A 21148-nucleotide genomic window follows, 5' to 3' on the forward strand; every position below is an offset into this window, starting at 1 on the left:
GGCGGGCGCACGCGCGGCGCCTGCGCGGTGTGCGGGGAGCGGCTGCCCGCAGGTGAGTGCGGGAGCGGCGGGGGGGACACGGGACCCCGCCCGCGGGGCCGGGCGCCCCCCGCTGCCCCTCCGGCACCGGGGGCTCCGCCGCACTGGGGGCTCCGCGGGGCGGGTGCGCTCCCCGCCGCGAGGGGCCTCGCCGGGTACCGGCACCTCATTCCAGGGCCGCTCCCTGCCCACCCCGGTTAGCTGCGGGAGCGGCCGCACGCAGCCCGTGCAGCGGGAGGCGCTTCTCATGGCCCGCCGGTAACGGCGCGGTGCCCCGGTGCGTGCCCCGGGTGCCGGCCCCGAGGAGGCCTTGGGGCCTGCCGCAGTCCAGCCCTTCGGCGTTCGTGGGCCGCACCGTCCCCGGCTGCCTGCCGGTGGTTGGGGCTCGAGATAACTCCTAGGGAAAGAACGAGCATTCGCTGATCATTCCGGTTGTGTGGTTTACCTTACCCTTCTCCGAACACTTGTGCGGGCAAAGCAAAGGGGAATAGCAATAGGGGCAAAGCAGTGGGAGCTTGCAGTGTTTATTGTGCTGAAGGCAGAAGCACTTGCTGCACGAGCAAGCTGCGGCCTGGGTCAAACCCTGTTGCGTATGTCACTGTAGCAAAGTTTGTTCATCAGCAGAGACTGTAATCCGAATGTATGGTGAGAGCCAATTAGGGGGAGCGGGTGGGTGGAATATGCAAAGCAATGAGATAATTTGAGTCATTGCGTTACGTGGTGGCTGTAGTTCACCAGCTGTTTGAGCTCTAGTAGGAAATGTGACAAAAATGTAGAAGAGGAATTTCAAGGGGAGGAAAGGACAACAGTTTGGCTTTCCAGTGATAATAGGCTGATCCACTGTGTCATTTATGGCACTTTTGCTGTGTGCAAAGAGATACTGTGGGCAGGGTACATACAGTGTAAAAAAGTTAAACAGTTATTAACTAGCATGCACAAAAGGAACAGTGAGGCTTTAATGGGCTGCTGGGCTAAGCATTCATCTGCTCCCTCCCCCAGCTAACACACCAGGCAGCCATGCAGACATCCCTTAGGAGGGGAAGGGTCAGCCTCTGCTGCTCAGAGTTGCTGAGTTGCTGTGTTCTGGCTCCCTTTTTTTTTTTTTTTTTTTTGAACTTACACCTTTTCATGTTTGCATTTTAACTCCTGAGTACTTGAGTACTTGTGCTGCTGATGGTCTGTATCTCAAAAATGCTACGCACTCTGCAGCTCTACCTTTCTTATCTTGGCATGACTGTACTGTGCAGCTTCTTAGAACATAGCAGCTACCTCAGAAGTCAGAGCCGAGGTCATGCAGCTGCACTGTATTCAGCATGGGCCTTGGATCCACACCACCAGCTGAAGCCATGGGAAAAGGGCAGGGGAAGGTTACAGGGAGAGTGTTTTTCTTCAGAAGGAAGGCATTTGAAAAAATCTGCAGGTGACATGAGCTTTTAGGTGGGAGTGTAAAGGCAGTGCAGAATATTTCATGATAAACTATGTGGGATGGATTCTAAAGAGCTTGAAAAGTGAAAACCCAAAGTCATTTTCTGACATGAGAGAGCTGGTCATGGTAGCCAGGAACACAGAGAGAAAGTGTGGTGAAATGAAAAAAATTACCTTGTATGAAAATGGTGTGAACAGATGCTGGTGGAAGCATGCAGCACTTGTCTGGATGGACTTGACAGGAAGAAGTGTAGCTAGTTGGTGGTGTGAAGTTGATGCATTGGGTGTTATTTTAACTGGACATATAGAAATTAATGCAGTTATGCACGAAGTGTTAATTGTAGCTCAAATGTTACTCTTTTATATCATTGCTAAAGAGGTGCAATGGGAGAGGTAGCATGTGGTTGTATTAGCATTGGGAAGCTAATTTTCTAATTTTTTGAGAGGTAGAAAATAGGTCAGAAATGGTGTAACTAGATTGTACTATGTAGAAGCACATAGACTGCTCTGAGTGGGATGGAAGGAATTTCTAGTACTATATATATATATATACTGTAGCTGTGCTGGGGGTTGTTGCTTTGTACTGCAGAAAAAATAGGATCTCTATGGGTTTTTTGTCATCAGCACACCTTCAGAATATGTTTCTCATTGTGTACTGCCTGAAGGCACCTGGAAATTCTGCAGCATGGCTCCAAAGCTGGTATGCTGTGTTACTGTTTCCCTTGTTGGTGGGTTGAGCACCTTACAGTTGTAGAGGAAAGCACAGTTTGAGCAGTTTTTATTCCAATGGCCAATATACAAATGAAATTATAAACAATGGATCAAATATAAAAGCAGTGTGGATGTACTTGCACAATCTGTAACTGCCAATGCAAGAGTTTGTGGAGAATAAGCTGCAAAAGGACTTATGGCAGAAATTTGGCCATGGTGGTTTCTAAAGCATTGAAAAAAGCCCTATGTGTTCTTGACCTGTTTGTTTTCAATAGTGGTCTGCTGGGCTGCTGATGGGGAGGTCCTGAGGTTTTTAACAGAGGAGCTGGGTCCAGGCACTCCCTGTGCACTGGGATTCACAAATTCTTGTGCTGGGTACAGGTTGTGTGTTGCTTCCAGCGATGGATGGGCTCTGGGACCTGTGTTGTAACTGCCTGTTGTTCAGGTCCAGTATTCACTCTGCACATTCATCACATGGATGAAGTGCAAGTTTTTCCTGGTACTTCACTGAAGTATGAGTGCTTAGCTTGTAGCACATTGCTTTAGAAGCTGTGAGTTAACTTTTACACAGCGGTTTATCCCCTCCTCTTGCATGATGGAGGCAGTTTTTGAGCAGCTTTCCTTTAATCCTGAGTGATGTACCTGCAGAACACCTTGAAAGGCAAAGTATGCACACTGAGTCCCAGGTGTGCATACACTCAGGGAGGGAGGAGGCAATTGCTGCCTTTGAAATGTTTGAACAGGTGAGTCCAATCTCAGTAGCTCTGGCAAGTCAAGGGACCCTGGATTTGAAAAGCAGAAGTATCTTAGTTCTTATTCAGAGTCTTTATAAAATTGATTGAGGTTCAGGGCTTTGACATTAACAAACTAATCACATCATTTGCACAGCCTTTTCCGGGTAGTGAATAAATGGTTTGCCAAGTAAGTCTTATGTGAAAATACAATTTTGCATCATCTGTATTCTTTTTGTCTAGCCAAGAAGTGTTGCAGTATATTTTGTGAGGGGTCCACACTGGAAAAATACACTTATTCATGTTTGGTTGTATGTGGGGGTTGTGTATGTGCTTTTATAATCATGAAAACTTTCAGGTTTGTTAGCCAAGGCAATTGAATACAAAATGCTGTGCTTGATGGGCTGCATGCAAGATTACACAAGTTACAAGTTTTGGATCCTGCTGTCATTATGGTGTAGATGTGCATTAGTGTTATCCTCTTGACAGTATTTTTGCTGTTAAAAGACAGTCTGTGGAATACTAATAAGTCTGTACAGGAGCTGAGTGACAGTGTGAAGCATTGTGTAGCAGTTCTCAGTGTGCACAAGTCTGAGTAAATCTCAGACTCAAAATACCAGGTTCATTTTCCCTGTGGCTACTCTAACAAAAAGCTAACAGAGCTGTGTTCATCGGAATGTCGTATGTTTGGTTGGAATCTCTGTTACGAGTCCTGGAGTGAAACAGAAAGGAGGTGGATGGTTGGATGTGCTCATCTCTTCCTGACTGGATCAGCTGATCCTGGGGTTGATGAGAGATAAAGCAAGAGTCTGCCTGGACTTGTGTCTTTTATCTTCCTGCCTTTGAGCTGCCAAGACTCGTGCTCTGTCAAGTTGTCTTTTAGTTCCCGACGAAGCATCTTGGATCTTCTGCTGTGCAGCAAAGTGTTTGTTGTTCTAAAAACCCCCATGCGCGTGCTTCTCGTGGCCCTGAGGGGCAGTTCTCCTGTGCAGTCAGTGAATACAGCAGGATTCACTTAGCAGCATGTGTTAATGGGAATGACCTATTGACAGAATAAATTATCCATTTGAACCTAAAATGTGGAAAATGCGCTGATGTCTTTTAAATGTGGTGTTTAAAGGAAAATTGTTAATTATCATCAGGGTTGTTGTTTTCATAAGCTGTCAGGGCATCACGATAATTTGACACCTCTGCAACTTATTTATAAATGTTTTGTGCATTTAACTGTTGTTTTCTGCAGCTGAGTAGAAGGTCTCCATTAGCAAAATGCAGTTTTCTGTTTGTCTTTATGACATCTAGAAAATGTAATTGCATAAAGTGAAAAGAAAAAACCATTTGTATGACCTGATCATCATAGGTCACAAAACAAACACAACCTAATAAAGCATTGGCATGAGAAGCATGGTTTACGTTTCTCTCCTTGCTCCTCCATATGCTCATTTGTAGAATAGCAAATTATAAACAAGAACATTATTTAATCCTTGCCTCTGGCAGTTGTCTTTGTATGTGCTCTCTGCAGCTTTGTTTGAGAGAATGTGAATCCTAAGACCCATTTTGACAGAGACTAGAATTTTCACATGATCATGTGATCCTTCTGGTCCTCACCCTTTGTATCTTGATGTATTTCAATTTTTCTGTCTTTCTGGAAATGGAGGAGAAGGGTTAAAATACAGCTCTGGAAATCCAGGGACTAAGCAGAGCTTATTGATCCCCTCCCATTCACGTACACATTTGATGTGAGAATGCTGACCTAGAAGCACTGAGAGTTAGTTTATTAGTTTTGACATTGGGATTCGTTAGCTGTAATTCAATTAGAAGCACACTGATGGATGTGTTTGTATGCTGGGGCTGGCAGCTGTTTCAGGTTCAGAAACTTACAGTTCTAGTAGGAAAATTGTTTTGTGCAGTCTTACCCAAGATTTGTATTCCTAGGCTAAAAGTGACATCACTCTTGATTTGGTTTTTAATAGATTTCTCAGTGTTTCCAGTTGTGTTTCTAATTAGAATAATGTCTTATTTCCCTCGACAGTTTAAAAATAATGCAAAGTCTTTAAAAGTGAACCTATCAAGATGATTGAATAATGTTTTCTTTTTTGTTTGTTAGTTGGAAGCTTCTTCCATCTTAGTTTGATACATGGACCTACTAGGCTACGGGAATAATTTTGGTTTTGACAGAAGGTTATGGTGCAATTGTTGCTAAGCTTTCTTCAGGGTGTCTTAGGGCTCTTTCCATCTCACCCCAGCCCATAACCAGCCAGCTGGTTCCCTTCCTAGTGGGAAGACAACACCTCTCTCCTTATGTAAATGTTAGCTTTTCAGGTGTGAGATCTGCTGCTCTCTGTCCTTTCCCATCCTGGCAAAGCTCCTTCCCTTTGCACCTGGGGCAGGGTCTTTTGCAGCAGAATTGTTTTTCCAGGCCTGAAAATGTTTTTCTGCCCCTTAGAACCAATATTTATGGCTAAAGGGATGGATGTTTGAATAACTGTCTCTGGAAGCCTGAGAGTCCTAGTTGAGAACAGAGTTGTAAGTCAGCTAAAAATTGCCTGCAGTGGAAAGAATGTAGGGGACATTTGGAACAGGAATTCAGTAGTTGGTAGAATTTGGTCTTTGAGGGAAAGGCAGATCTAAGCCTGTGGCAGGGGGTTCAGGCAGTCTGGGATTGAGGCTACATCCAAAGCTCCCTCCATGACTGCCAGCTCAGAAAGCTCTGGGGTCCTGATTGGAACAGTGAACTTCCCTCTGTGTCCATGATTTATCATGGCTGGGTGCAACTACCACAGGAGCCTGCCTATGCTTTCCTGGAGTGACTTAAGTCAAGCCTCTGTGTGTGGGATGCTGTTGCCATATGTGTAATTACCTTTGGGTGTATGGGAGAAAGTCTGGGAGCTCAGGGACATGAGAAGGGATGGCATTCCCTTTCTGCTGAGTACTTGTGACATTCTGCAGTGATGGAGGAGGTTAGAACAGTGCTAAAGCTGTGATGCTTGCCAGGAAAATCTGTGACTGCAGATAAATGTGTATTTGCGAGGTCAGAGTAGTGCTGCACTTGGTAGCATCACACATGAGGTTGAGAATATGTGGCAAGTTGTGTGTTCTGACTCAGCCCCTGGAGTGGGTTGTCTCTCACAGCAGGCTCAGGACCACATTACTTTGTGTAATGGCTCATTTTGTAATAAGGATACTCCTTTTTTTTAATAGTATAATCAGTAAAACACCAATTAATGATAGTAAAACTCTGTGGTTTTAGAAAACCCTTTGCTGTCAAATGGATAATTAAATTAATTTGATTAAAAAAAAATCCCTGTAAAGCTTGTCCTCTCTCTTGCATCCTCCTCCCAAAACTGAACCGCATAGAATGCTTTTGGGGTTGGGCTTCCTCTCTGGCTTAACTTGCAGAGGAGCTGGCCCAGATAAGGATGCTAAGGTGCAGGGGGAGATGTGAACAAGGGTGGCAGGAGTGCTTTATGGAGGCTTTCCTTGTGTTGGATGCCATTTCAGAGTACAAAAAGCAGAATTTGAAGTGCTTTGTTAGGCAGCAAATTAAACAGAAAAGAGAAGACTTTCTAATAGTTTCAGGAGCTTCATGTCACCAGATGCTTTTGAGGCTTGACCAGCATCAAAAAAGACTGGGTACCTATTTGTTATCAAGTATCACAATTCCTCCAGTGAGATTAAAAAATACATACTCTTCTAAATATAAACTGTGTTGGTCTGGATAATGAATCAGTTTCTAATAGAGAAGAATTAAAATTTATCCAGAAGGAGCTTATTCTGTTTCTGCCTGTGTGTGGAATTCTGCATGTCTTTGAAATGGGATGTAGAGCTAGATGGGTTCTTTGATCTGATTTCTTATCTGGTATAGTTATAAATGCCCCTACTTAGAGCTTGTGAGACACTGTTAGTATTTCCGTGCAGTGAAAAAAATCTTTGATGGTTGAGGCAGGCCAGATATGCCTTGAAGAAAAGTTCAAGTTTTCTAAGCTTTTTTGTCTGTTCTTCCCTTCAGGGTATACAGCATGGCCCAAACAGAGAAGAAAGGTGGGCTGCTCCGGAAATCTTCAGCCTCCAAGAAGCCTTTGAAAGAGAAAGTGGTGTTGATGTATGATGAAATTTTCACGGTAAGCAGTTGAGCCTCACTTTTTTCTAAAGGGTTGTGTTAAATTTTCTTGGTTTAGTTTATGCTGAGGGTTTTTTTCCAGTGGATTTCTTTCCTCAAGGTAAGGCCTGCACAGTGTAGGCACGTGCTCCAGGCTCTCCTGTTGTCCTGCAGAACTCTGTATTCTGCTCTTTTCCAAAATGTCTCTGTGTCCTGTTGCTTACCAGAACCTACCATCTATGGAAAGTCGTGGCTTTCCCAGTGTTTCTCAAATAACAATTCAGAAAATAAACAGAGGCATCCCAATTGAGAGCTGCTTCTCTTGGTCCTTCTTTCTTCTGGTAATCTCTGTAGCCAGAATTCTGCACTTTGAGACCTCTTGGTCATCTGGCAGGTGATGCTGACTCTGAGCTACATATGATAAAGACTTTCTTTAAATTCTGCCTGAATGATTTCTTTGCCCTCATGCCTGTTTGTTTTCCTTACAGACAGAGGACCCCAGTACATGCAACCCTAGGTTTTGGGAGGAGCTATTTCTCATGAAGGTAACAGACTGTGAACATCCTGTTGCTGTTCTGCCTACAAAGTGGCAGACAGACAGTGTAAGGACTTCTATTTCTAAGGTGTTGGTGATGGTATAATGTGCCTGAACTGCTTCTTAACATGACAGGTCAACCTGGAGTATCTAGAAGGCAAGCTGGAGGCTCTGGATGGGGAAGAATTAATGAAGATAAAAGACAACATCAACTGCTTGTTTCAGCACTGCATCCAGGCCCTGGGTGAGGAGCATCCAATCAGAGTGGTGAATGCATTACAGGTACCACGCTGGGGGACAGGGAATGCTCTTTCTGCTTCTGATGAGGCCATGTGTTTGTTGCTGGTATCAAACACCTTGTGCTTGTTTCTTTGTTACTGAGAAGTGATGTCTACAGGGTAGTTGCTAATTGTTGTCTGTGGAGGTTCCAAACATTCATAGTGTCCACTCTTGGCACAGCAATAGATGGTTTCAGAATTCATGAGGATCTGGTGATGGAGGATGAAGTGGATGGCAGTGAAGAATCAAAGGAGCTTGTTCACATTGCAGGCTGTTGGTTTGGGGTCTCAAAAGTACTTAGGCTGTGTAGTTGTGTTTTACTTTCACCTCTTCTCCCTTATTTCAGCTGCCTTTTTCAATTTCCATTTGGGTCAAAAAAGAAATAAAGCTATGGAGAAGTTAAGTGTGAAATTTACGCAGGAAATTGCCTCAGCTGGACACTTCCTAATTGGAAGCTGTGAAGAATTATCACTCAGAATTCATAGCCATTTTTGTGCAGATTGTTCCTTACCAAAGCTCTGCTGCTCCATATCTTGTGTGGGAGACTCCCCTTGTCAGTTTTGATATTTGATGTTACTAGTTCACAAGCTGATTCTCACAGTTTGGTGAATGCATTTGTTTTAGGAGCATGCAGAATGCATTTCAGCTTTAGGAGTACAGGATATGAAATTCAGGTTTGAAGTCATCTGTAGGGGACTTTGGACCAGCAGTGAGCTGGGAAAAGTTGATTTAAAACAGAGTATTACATCTCTGTACAATCTTGCATTGTTTTATTGTTATTTTTAGAATTAGTTTGAAAGGGTGCTACTAAGATTGCAGTTATAGCTACATAGACAGCTTAGACCAACCTCAAATTCTTAAACTTCTATCCATACTCTTGGAAGAACTTAGGGCAGGTCACAAGAATCCTGCTGTATGCATGTAAATAGGAACCAGGTAACACATCCTGAGCTCAAACTGGGAGAGCGTTCCCTTAGTCAGACTATGTTAATGTGGAAAGTGATCCTGACGCCAAAACTTACTTAAGCAATCCTTTTTTTTTTGAGAATCAGCATGGTGACCAAAGACTTGTTTAGCCCAGGATCTGTTTCTGACAGTAACCAAAAAAAGAATGTCTACCTTACCTTCTAGCTTTTGTGTGGTTCTAGAGATCTGCTAATTCCATCAGGTCTGTTTTGTCTCCAGCTTTACATTTGAAACTAATTACCTCTCACTGGTGAATTTAAGCTGGAATCTAAAACTGCAGTGGTTGTATTCCTGCTCATTCCCCTCTTCACAGGCCTGAGAGGTGCCTGATGACAAAAGTCACCCCAGGCATTTTTGTCTCTTAGGACAAATAAGTAATTTGCTGCCTATAAATTTTCCAGAGAGTCTGCTGATAGTGTGCTGATACCTGTGTATCTTCAAGAACTTGGAATGAAACAGTAATTAAGCTGCCTGATAGACTTGGAGCCTTTTTCTTTTTGGTGGGAAGATTGGTTCTTCTTGTTGACAAAGACACAGTTTATTAGTCCAAGTTGGTGTAGCAATGTGGTAACCAAACAGAAATTTGTGCTCAAACAAGAAAAATATGGACAAATATATTCTTCTCCAATTTTTACAAATTTTCAGCATCCAAGATCCCTTTTAGAAATGCCATAGCTGGAGGAGAGGTCAGACAAAATGTATGGCCTCCAGGCTGGTGGTATGAATTTCAGTATCTGCCAGTGCTAGGAGAGGATCATGCAGTGGGTTTTGCTGTTGAGTTGGAGGTGTTGCCTTACATCTCACCTTCTGTTTTTTCCCTTTGCAGACTTTGTGTGCATTGATCCGGGGTGTCCATCAGAAGAACAAATCCACTTCTGGGTTTGACATCATCAACATGCTTGTGGGTTTTGACAAGGCAGAGCTGTGTATGAAGGTGAGGCCCTGGCAATGCAGAGAAGCAGTTTGCACAGCAGCTATGTTGCAAGGGCAGTGAGTGTACATGGGTGTGTCTACCAGGCAGCAGCTTTTGGGGGAAATATTTGAGCCACTTACTAAAAATAGTTGTACCTGCCAGTAGTACAGACATTTGGGGTCCCTGGGTTGGTTAGTAATATAATAAAGCACGTTCTTTTTCTTTAGTTCCACACTGCGTAGTCACTGTTAAAGCCAGAAAAGGCTGTCACAGGTGATCACCACCTAATATTGAACCTCACATCTTTTTCTTTATCTGAGTGTCATACCCTGTGTTCTCATCACTCCATCAGCACATGTACTGTTTTAAACCTACTTGATGCTCTTCACTGTAAAGATTTTAAGTTTGGGAAATGACAAAGTAACCAGTGATAAAGCTGAATTCTTGTTGCATCTTTCATCTCTCTACAAGAGTAGCAATTTTTCTTCTCTATACAACCTGTAGTATATTTGGGGAAAACATTAAGTAGTAGTTTGCCTATCAGATTTTTAACCATAAGCTATGTATGTATTGTTAATTGGAGCTGTGCTGCTGCATCTGGAGGAAACTCATGGAAAATGATAATGATGTTCTACCAGGAGTCATTAAGCTGTAGTTAACACAAATAGTGTTGAGAAGCAGTAGTATGAATATGGCCTGGGTAGCAGTAGTAATGGCTCAGTTACTGATTCTGGAATAACATGGATTTATATTGGTGCTCTGCTACTTGAATCTTCCAGAAGGCTTTATATAAAAAACATTTCAAGTAATTTAAAGTACTACTTTTAAATAATGTGACTGTTGTTCTTTAGAATCTGATGGAGAGCTTGGATTCCCTCCTCTGTGCAGAAGGTTCTGAAAGCCTCAAAAGCTTGTGTCTGAAGCTACTTCTCTGCTTGGTGACAGTAAGTAATTAACAGCTGTATAATAACTTAAGGGCTTATATGAGCCACATCTGAGGGATGGAGCTGTTTCAAAACTTGAGCAGAATGCTGCAGTGTGAAGCTTAAGAAGGAGAAAGAAATGGTGAATGAGAGCCAGTGTCAGTCCAGAATATGCATGATGGCTCCAACCACGATGCCAGTGCAGACTAGCAGACACTTTTCATCCTGTTAGATAGGTGCCAACTGGGGCTGAAGGGGGAGAGGCAGGAGGAAGTATCAGTTGGATTCACAGGTGTGGGTTTTTTTAAAGGAAAAAGGTACTTAAGAAGTCTCAGATAAATGGAAAGGAAGGGAGAAGGGTGGAGGCAAGACAGAAGGTGTGGAATAGACCAGAGTGGTGAGGATGTGAAGAATGAGGAAATTGTAATAAATTGCCACTCATCAGCTTTTGGAGATGGTCAACTGTGAATTATTTTGACTGTGATAAGAGATAACTGAGAGTGGTGGAGCTCTTCATTGCCCTCTTCATGATGGGAAGGTTCTCAGTGAATCATATGTGCCCTGTTTTTCATTCTCTGCCTCCTGCGTGGAGCCTGCAACAGCTGATGGCTGTTGTCATTCATGCAGCTGTGTAAAATACCAACGTGTGGAGGAGTGGGGGAGCTCTTGGTCCGTGGGTGGTGCTTCTTGGCAGAGAGAGGGCTGGCAGGCAGGACAGATTTCTTTTACTTCATGTCTAGCTCTATTGCTAGTCACACCTTGACTTGTGAAGTGTGAGATTCTGGATAAATGTGTCCATCTGGAAGCAGAACTCTCCTGTTCCCAATGTGTGCCAGAGGCAGCTACAGCACTGGGGGAAGTTTTGGATGAGCTTTTAAAACTTGTGTTTGTACTCAGGTGACAGATAACATTAGCCAGAACACCATCCTGGAGTATGTGATGATTAACAGCATATTTGAAGCTATTTTACAGGTAAGGGTTCTTCCTTCTACTGTGGGGACTCTTCCATAGTGAGAACTTTCAGTAATGTGTTTGCTTTTCAGCTTTTTCAATGCAATGTAGTTCACTGGTACTGTTGTTGCATCCATTCACAGCTCAGTCATACATATATTTTGTAATGTTCTCTCCCCTTTACTCTAGTCTGCTGTTTTTAGTCACTACTGACTATTTAAAGTATTTTCACTTGAGACATTTCTGCACAGTTAGAATCTGAACAGATTTCAGGGCTAATTTCACACAGAATTTCTTTACTGCAGAAACTGTTTTTCAAAAGGTAGTGTGGATATATTTTATCTGCTCTTGGATAAATTATATTTTTTTCAGTGAAACTGAGCCTTGGAGAAACCCAGAACACTTGCACAGTTCATGATGAGATACTATACAATGCTGTTGTGAAATATATTTGCCCTTTATGCCCTCAAAGCCTATGTGCATCCTGTCTGTGATAAATGAGCTTCTCTGTGTGCAGAACTTCCTTGAGGCACTGACGCTCCCTTCACCCAAATACCATCTTTCAGATAGGACAAAATTTGCTCTTACACATACATTTCATGGCTGTGCTCTGAGTCATTTCAAGCTTCCTGCAGGAGGCCTGACAGAGCAGTGTGGTTGTTTATTCCAGATCCTGTCCAGCCCTCTTAGTCGCAGGGAACACGGGTATGATGCTGTTGTCCTTCTGGCCTTGCTGGTCAACTACAGAAAGTATGAGGTAGGTGTAGAAACATCACTTCTCTCTACTTTATTCATTTAGAGTGGCCTCTGGATTATGAAGGCAGCACACAGTGCAGTTTTTAGCAGTGCACACTGTAGCATCAGGGCATCAGCATGGAGCAGGAGAAGCTTTGCAAGGCAGCCCTGTTATGCTCCCTCTGTCTGTCTCTGATGTATGTGTACAATCAAATGTGTATGGTACTCCTACAGCTCCTTCTGTGCCAGCATGAAAGAAACTACCCAGGGAATTTGCATTTCCTTTGTGGAGATAGTCTGAGGAAGGTCCTTTGGAAGAGTTGCTGTTGTGCCAAATCACATGTCTGCCTCTGTGTGTGTGTGAGTCTGTGGTTATACATAATCTCCAAAGTAAAATGAGCTGTCAGTCATCCTGGGCTTCAGACTGAATTTGTGATTCAGGACCTGACTAGCTGACTGAAAGAGCACAGATCCCCAGAAGAGATGGTGAAGCTGTGACCAAGGAATGAACTGAAACATCACAGGTAGTAGTTCCAAGAGAAGTCTCTCTCTCTTTGATGGATTCCTCTTTGAGGAACTTTATTCATCATCCTTTTTATGTTTATGGTATATTCCCATTTTTTTCTGTTATTCATCAGCTTGAAAAAAAACATTTCAGAACAACACCTAATGTTGGCTTTTCTTTGTATGAGGCATGATGCTTTAATGATCTGGGTTTTTTTTTTTTACAAATAGGAAAATCTAATATACTTCATTAGGCAGCAAATAGGAAAGTTCTGGAATAACCTGCCCTTCAACAGAATTACTAGGAGGGAGCAGGCTTCAAAACCTACCTGGTTTTATAATAGATCTTGTTCTGAATTATGAATAGACCTAGAGAATATGCAAGGACAGGAACTACACTTGCTGTCAAAGTAATGCCTGTCAATTTCTCATTCCTCTCAATGATGTCAGAATCATGAATTGCAGATTCTCTTCAGCATTCTGTGCTGTGGTAGCATGGAACAGCAGCATGGAGCCTGATTTCAGGATATGGCTGTGAGGGAAAACTGTTGGGAATTATCTGTAAGTTGGGTTACTTATGAGGGTGGAATGGGAAGACCAGAGGTGTCACTGCAACATTCAGACAAATGGTGGAGAGCTGTGCAATGCCATCCCTGAGGCAGGGATCCCTGGGACTGCAGTTTATGTCCTTAGTCAGGTAGAGTGCTGTGAGTGCAGGAGGCTTGTCCTTGGCTTTCTGGGGAGTATTGAGCTGGGGTCAAGTGCTTTGGAGAACACTCTGAGACATCTTGAAACTGGGCACTCTGAAGGAAGTTGTGCTGATGTTTGAAAAGTGCAATCCATACAATCCAACTGAAGCAGACGTGTAGCAAGGGGAACTTCAGCTCAAGCAGCTCCTCTGGCAAGGCTGAAAGTCACTCCCAGGAGGGTTTTATGTGACAGCTGCCCAACACTGCCCTTGGTAGCAGTGCTACAAGCCAAGCCTCCAGTAATGCAGCCATAAGCTTTGTCCTTGAGTAGCTGCTTTCATTTGCTGTTCTTTGGCCCTTAGGGTCAGTATGGTGGTTGTCAGTCAGTTGTAGCACACTTTCATGCCTCGGGTGCTTTGGAGTTCTCTTTTTAGTTAACTGTGGTGCAGCTGAAAGGTTCTCTTTTGGTCTGAACTCCATTGGTTAGGTTGTGTTCCCAGCTGTTTAAGAAAATCTAATAAGGCTCAAAATTCATTAGCTGACTCTGATTTTGTGTCTGTTTTTAGCATAAATACCAGTGTGTCTTACATTAGGATGTTCTTTTGTGTTTTTGGGATGTGAATTTTGTAATCTCTCGAATTCCTTGGAGAGTATCTCTCCATGTTGTCACTATCCATGTTGATGAGATCTTGGCTTGCTTATTGACTTCTGTTCTAGGGATTTCCATCTCTTTACTTGGAACTTCAAAGGGATGCCCCTGATTGAGATCCTAATAGTTTTTAGAAGTTGTTCCAACTATATACTTATCCAAGCCTTCAGCTATATTTTCTTTTTTTTTTTAAAATACTAGTCCTTATTTTAGAGAAAATGCTTCTGCATTCATACTGTGAGAAAGAAAATGCTGTGAGAAAAAGTATTTATTTGATCACTTTCCTAGTGTTTTAAGGGATGGCTCATAGGATAGCAAGTTAAAACATAAAATCAAGTAGTGACTTTTGAATACATGCTCATTGATAACATCTAGGCAGAAGTTTGTTTGCTTCATGTTCAACTTGCTAGAATTACCTTGTCTTTTGTTAGAGCTGAAAGAAATTAGTTAAAATGTGAGGGTTTCCCTTTGTGTGCTTGTCTGACAGCATATAGTGTATCCAACAGCCCTTCATGTCCAGTTTTGTGCACTTGCCTCTCCTTGGTATAGACAACTACAGGTGCTGAAAGTCACGGCTTTGGAGAATCAGAAAGTTCATGTGTTTTTTTTTTTTCCCCAAAGATCTTGCATAACTCTTTTTTTTTTGTTTGTTTGGTTTTTTTTTTTTTTTAATTCTTTAACAAAAAAGTAATTATTCAAGCTCCAATTCCCTGCAAAATGACCTGCCTGCAGATGAGACTTTTCTTCTGTGTCTTGATTCAAAATCAACTTTTTTAGTTTTGCACTGACACCCAAAAACCAGGAAAAATGTGCATTGCTAATCTGAAATGCTTTGGAAATTATTAGCATTTGTCTTTATAGATGAAGCCTGTGTGCTTTCTTCAGCTAAATTCAAGGCATTTATATTCTCTAGAGACTTCCAGCTCTTAGTGGTGCAAACAAAGTGTTGCTCTCTAACCCAGCAGCAGATGAGTCCAGAATGTTGTCCTGCCTTCCTGGGGGCTACTTTAAGGAATCTGTGCAGGGTGCTGCAGAAGGGGGATAGCAGAGCACTAATGCTGCATCCAGTCTCACTGCCTGTTCCTGCTGCAAAACTGTGTGTGTGTCACAGATAACAGGCTTGCAGGATGGCTGCTCCACTTTCCAGACTGACAGATGAGCTGGTGGAGGGACAGAAACTCCCTCCTCAATAAAATCAGGAGTCTGCCTGGCTGAGCCAGTAAGGGGAACATGTCCCTGGCCTAGTGGTCTTAGCATGTGCTGTGACTCTGCTTATTTATGTGTATTCTGTTTTATGGGACAGGACAGAGATTCTTCCCAGGTGATTGTGTAAACTTGGAAACATAATAGTGTTTTTCTTCCCCTGAAGGCTGAATTTAAAACCATTTTTCTTTCTTCTTTTTTGCCCCACCTTGAGCAGTCAGTGAATCCCTACATTGTGAAGCTGTCCATTGTGGATGATGAGGCCACACTCAATGTGAGTACTTAGCTTGATTCCTCTGTGCTGCTGGAGATGCTCTTTCACATGAGGTGTAGGCTAATGGATGCCAGCATGGTGTATGGTGGAAATCAGGTCTCAGAACAGTGCTGCTCTAAGGAGCAGCAGTGCAGTGGTTTGTTCAGCCCTGTGTTCTTGCAATAGGTTAGGCAGCTCATGATTTGGACAGTTTGATCACCAGTTAAATGGTGATTAAAAGCTAGGTAGCAAGGAACATGCTAAAGTTGATCTATTATGCAGTCATGAACTATCTGTACACTGTTTGCTGTCATGTGCCAAAGAGGCACAGGATGATTTATGCCAAAGGGAATCTCATTTCAGGTGCTGTGTCACTTGATTTTACCAGTCCACAAGTCAATTCTTGTAACTCAGTAGAAGCTCGTAACTGAGTGAAAAGTCCTGTAGCATATTTTGGGTTGTAGCTACAGTCTGAGTTTTATATCCAGGCCTGGATCAAAATTGACAGCAGACTGAGTTATGTGAGTTCTGGACTTGGAAGCTGCTCTTTAGGCATGAAGTAGAAAGCAAGCTCCATGCTAAATAAGGGGTGAGAACTGTTAGTAGTTCTGTAATGGTGGAGGCTGTTTGCAAGAAGTCAGAGGTTATTCGTGTCTATGACTCTTTGTTTTGACTTTTTGGATGTTCTTCTTCTGACATCAACTTCTTTCTAAATTTCTTGATGCTTTACTGAGACTTCTTGAGTGAGAGCTCTATCTGGAGGTCCAAGAAGAGTAAATGCTTTCTGTTTAACTTAGTAATTAAGTTTCAATTTTGTTGTCTGGGTTTTTGTTATAATGTTGTATCATAGCACATCTTAATAGTTCAAACACCTTCAAGGGAAATTCTGCGTAGCCTGCTAGGTTATCTAGTGTGGGGGGGGGCAGCACTGCAATGTGTATTCAGTGTGTGATTTTCTCCCTTGAGATTTTAATGTGAAGTTTTTTTTAAATGCTTTTTTTTCAGGGAATGGGACTTGTAATTGCCCAGGCTTTATCGGAATATAACAGGTAAAACCAAATTGTGTCTTGTTCTTCAATACATGATAGTTACTGTACATTTTCACAAACTTTATTTTCTGTTTGTGTTCAAGCACTTGTTTATCACCTGACAGCCTTGATGCACCTGGAGAGGCAGGGAATAATCTTATTTTTTGAGGTACTTTGCTTCAGTTGATGCAGTCATTGCAAGTCTCAGTGCATCTGTACCAGCTGGGCTAATGTGCTTCAGGAGAGATCTTACTGTAGGGGAAGATATCCATTGTCTGTTTTTACTGTCATGGGTTTTACCTCTGTATGAACTCTGTGTAAAATCTTCGTCAGAAGTGAAAAGATAATAATTTCCTGACAACTTCTCTGTTGAAAAATTGATTTAGCTGAAACACTATCTGCAACAAACAAACAAACAAATGTATCCAGGGCTGTCCACATGCCAGATCAGAGATTATCTTCCAAATGGTGGAAAGCAGTAACTCCTGCTGAAGAGAGAGCCAGAAATTCATCAAAAAGGGTAGCATATTCTTAGCCTCTACTTCATAAGTAGAAGCATAAAACATCCAAGCTTTTCTAAGAGGAAAGTGTTTCAGAAAAATTTGGAAACTTACAGCAATTTCACCTAGGAAACTCAAGATTTTTTTTTTTTTGTGCAATGGGATTCTCAAAATAGCCAGAAAAATGTTTTAATTCCTTTGAAAGCCTGCTGTGATAGTTATGCAGCTGACTTGCAAAATCAGCAAATCATGTCGATGTATTTAACAGAGTAAATGATTAGAATAAAGCAGAAAAAAACTTCACCCACCCAATTTCCTTCATTCTGACAACAACTGTCTCAGATCATGGCCTGTTTTGCTTAGCTCATTCCTTCCCCCTTTCCCAAGAATTTAGAGTTGGTTTCTTGGCATGTTACATGTGTGTGATCAGATTCCTGTGTGACAGACAAAATAAATGGCCGTGTGAGCTTTTGCTCCCTTTGAGTGCCAGATGAAGCAGTGTAGCTTAAATTTGAGGTACCCAACCTGTTTGTTGAATTCACTTGCTCTCGGAAAGTGGGATCAGGCCATGAACCATAAAGGTCCATGTGGTTTCTGCTGGCCATTTCTACTGGTTTCTTTCTGCACCCAGTAGGGTGATCAACTCTGATTTTTTCTGTAGTGGATGAAATGAAACTGTTCAGTGGTTACTGACCCTGTGTGCTCGTATGGCTTATTACTGTTTGTCCAGTGCAGGACAAAATTTCTGAAGTCATTTGATCCCTTTCCTTCAGAGTTAGCCCAAACTGCTTGTGTCCTCTGTAACAGCACAAGCATTGTTCAAGTTTCACATCTTTCAGTAGCCTCACTCCAACTCTACCCAATTTACAAATATTTTAATACCCTTTGTCTCTTATTTTGTGAGTTCTTGAAGAAGGCTGTTGAATGTTGAACTTTCCTCCATCCTATAGTCTTGTCAAATAAGACTAACACATAGAGATTTCGGGGGAAGTAACCCTTGCTCCATTTCTAACCCTGAAACTTCATCCTTATTCCTTTTTGTTCAGGCAATACAAAGATAAAGAAGAGGAGCATCAGACTGGTTTCTTCTCAGCCCTCACTAACATGGTAAGCAAGGAAACGGTGTTTTTCCAGTCTTAAAAAGGTGCATTCATGCAAGTTCAGCAGGAGAGTGTTTCTAAAAAGTGTGAGTTTGGAATGTGAGTTCTGGAGGTAGAGATGGATTGAACAAATCAAAACTAAATACAACTGAAGTGGATGTATTCTGAGGAGTGTGTTGTCTGGCTGAAAAAGCTCTTTCAAAGGATGAGACCTCTACTCTTGTGTTGATAGCTGAAATTCTTTTCCTGCATCTTCTTTACTCTAGGTGACTTTATTTTAAAAATCACCTTATTTTAAACTTTTAATCATTTTTTAAACTTCTTAATACTTTTAAACAGCTATGCATTTTTAAAAACTACTTGCTGCTCTGGTGATGTGGCCTAAAACATAGTGGCACATAGTCTGGAATGTCACTAGTCTTTGAGGTTCTGTTTCTTTACTGTTTTGTTTCTCTAGCATGGATGCACTTTAGCTATGGAGTAACGCTTGGATTCTGCAGTGGGCACTGTCTGCATTTTTGAAGGGGTACCCTTCAAAAACAGTTCTGAATTTCTTCCTTGTAAAGAATATCCACTGTTCCCCTTGTTCAGTTTAGCTTTGCTTTAGTCAGAGATTTCATAGTATTCTGAGATCTGACTGACAGAAAAATTTCCTGTAGGTGAGGGTAGTTCAGTGTAGACAGCTCTCTGTCAGGAGTGACTTTGGTAAAACTGCACCCACCCTGGGGCAAGCAGGTAGGAAATAATCTCTGTTGTCCTCTTAAAAAATGGCAAACTAATCCAGGCTGGGATTCAAGATCCAGTATTTTCTTTTTTTTGTTGTTCTTTTTTGTGATTTGACACATTGATCAGTGACAGTACAGCAAAATAAAATGTGTTTTAGTCCATATGTTGTCTCTTGCTGTTTAATAGCTTTCCCAAATTCCTGCTGTGCAATGCTCTCTCTTTCCATAGGTGGGCAGCATGTTCATAGCAGATGCTGATGAGAAGATCTCTGTCCAGTAAGTGCACAGATGTTATTTTATTTACACAGTGGAGTGGTTGGTGCCCTCCGTTCCCTCACGGAGCTGTTTAATGTCACAAAGCACACTAGAGGAGCAGACTCTCCTGTCACTAAAATGGTACCACACCCTGCAAACTGTGGATTTGCCCTCCTGTGGAAGGGTACAGCAGGAGACACGGCTGAATTGCTTGTAATGAAGTCTATAAAAAAAATCCAGTGGTTTTTATGAGGTATTTATGACATATAATAGGTGACTCAGAGGTGGCACATGAAAGCAAAAGTTTGTGCACTCTGGCCCTCACCAAAGTATTTTCTAAATTAAGGGGGCAAGTGATAAATACGAGGGATTTTAGTGTCTTTAGGACCCTATGCATTTAAAGAAGAGGATTTCAAATGGAAAACACTGAGCAACTAGGGACATCTTCAGTGGGAAGGCAACAAAGATTGTAATTGTGCTCTAAAAATAGCTATTTTTGTGGGTTGCTACTACTAGTACTATTATTAGTGCTACTAATATTTGGAAGAGCAACTGGATTGCAAAGGTAGAGTTTTCCGTAGTTGAAAAAAAATTCTTATTTTTTAGATAGGCCATGCTTCTGAAAAACTTGGCTCCTTTTATTCTGATCACTGACTGTGCCTTTGTCTGTATCCTTCCCACAGAACAAATGAAGCAATCCTTCTGGCCCTCTATGAAGCTGTTCACTTAAACAGGAATTTCATCACAGTTCTGGCACAAGTGAGTTTCAGTGAAATGTTTCCCCATTTCTTTGTAGTGGATGTCTTTGAAATCAGAGAGCCAGAAATGCAAATGGTGAAAAGATAGTTTCCTTTTTTTTCCCCCTTATGTACTTGTCATAGGATCAGCATGAAAGAGCAGAAGCAGGCCAGGACTAGGGGAAGAATTTTTATGATATACTTCCCACCTTGACAGTAAATGAGAAGAGTTGTGAGGTCACAGTTCATGTTGGAATGATTAATTTTTGCCCTTCCCAAATGGGAAGGGCTGCAAGGAGTGCCTTCTGTGCCCTATTGATAGTCCACTTAGGGGCAGGATGGAGTGAGCAAAGCAGTTGCTGTAGCTCTCAGAACAAATCACAGTTTTGTTAAGTTAGGGTTGAGAGAAAGAGGCTGATTCAGCTCCCAAATTGGATGGATTGTCCTGTATGTGTGTGCATGGACTGTGTATTGGGTGTTCTTCACTTAGGGACCAATTGGCATGTGACAGTTGTTTCAAATACTATTTTGTCCTCAGACTTCCTTGAAGAGCCCAGCCCCTTTGGCCTGGGAACCAGTTGTTGGAGCATAGCGTTTGTCCTTGGGCTTTTTATGGTGGAGAAGCAGCCTTCTGAGAGGCTGCTCTGATCACAAGTCTCTGGATGCTTTTCTAAACACTGTGTGAGTTTGGGGAGGTGGTTGCTGCTGGGAGGCAGATAATGAGCCTGTCTGATGCAGTGATTGTGCTGAGAGGGTAGCCTGATGGACCTTCAGGTTCAGGCTTTTAATTTTGGTTTGTAGGTACTGCTTGTAATCTGTGAGAGGAACAACAACAACAACAAAACAGTGAACACCTTTCCCAGTTTGTTCAGGTCCTCAGAGTGCAGCCATAGATCTCAGGCTCAACACTTGGCATGATAGAGGAGACCTTTGGGGACTCCTGACAGTAGTGGTGATGGAAGAGGTCTGATAAGCAGATCTACAGCCTCCGAAGAAAGCTTCTGTTTCATGGGTGGTTAATTTGCTGAAGTTCCCTGCTTGTCTTTTCCCGGGTTATTCATTCCTACCACTTCTCAGAGATTTCTTCTCTTTCATTTCTGTGTAATACCAACTCAGGCCTTTCTGTGGGCAAGATACTCCTGAGGGAAGAGAGGCATTTGGCAGGGAAAAGAGCAGAGCAGAAAAAGATCAGCTAGAGATC

At 42.4% G+C, this 21148-nt stretch overlaps 1 protein-coding gene across 1 annotated transcript in view; it reads left to right on the plus strand.

The window, feature by feature from the left end:
* The first annotated feature begins 14 nt into the window (after positions 1 to 14).
* ARMH3 (armadillo like helical domain containing 3) overlaps positions 15 to 21148 on the plus strand; it is a 123300-nt gene continuing 102166 nt past the window's right edge. Inside the window, exons 1-13 of the mRNA XM_066554915.1 lie at positions 15 to 52; positions 6913 to 7024; positions 7491 to 7547; positions 7673 to 7819; positions 9609 to 9716; positions 10547 to 10639; positions 11516 to 11590; positions 12240 to 12326; positions 15567 to 15623; positions 16608 to 16651; positions 18177 to 18237; positions 19185 to 19231; positions 19894 to 19969. Coding sequence (XP_066411012.1) covers positions 6923 to 7024; positions 7491 to 7547; positions 7673 to 7819; positions 9609 to 9716; positions 10547 to 10639; positions 11516 to 11590; positions 12240 to 12326; positions 15567 to 15623; positions 16608 to 16651; positions 18177 to 18237; positions 19185 to 19231; positions 19894 to 19969 — 954 coding nt within the window. The 5' untranslated portion in view covers positions 15 to 52; positions 6913 to 6922. The remainder of the gene's footprint in view (positions 53 to 6912; positions 7025 to 7490; positions 7548 to 7672; positions 7820 to 9608; positions 9717 to 10546; positions 10640 to 11515; positions 11591 to 12239; positions 12327 to 15566; positions 15624 to 16607; positions 16652 to 18176; positions 18238 to 19184; positions 19232 to 19893; positions 19970 to 21148) is intronic.

This window comes from Molothrus aeneus, chromosome 8, assembly GCF_037042795.1.
Source record: "Molothrus aeneus isolate 106 chromosome 8, BPBGC_Maene_1.0, whole genome shotgun sequence".
NCBI lineage: Eukaryota > Metazoa > Chordata > Aves > Passeriformes > Icteridae > Molothrus > Molothrus aeneus.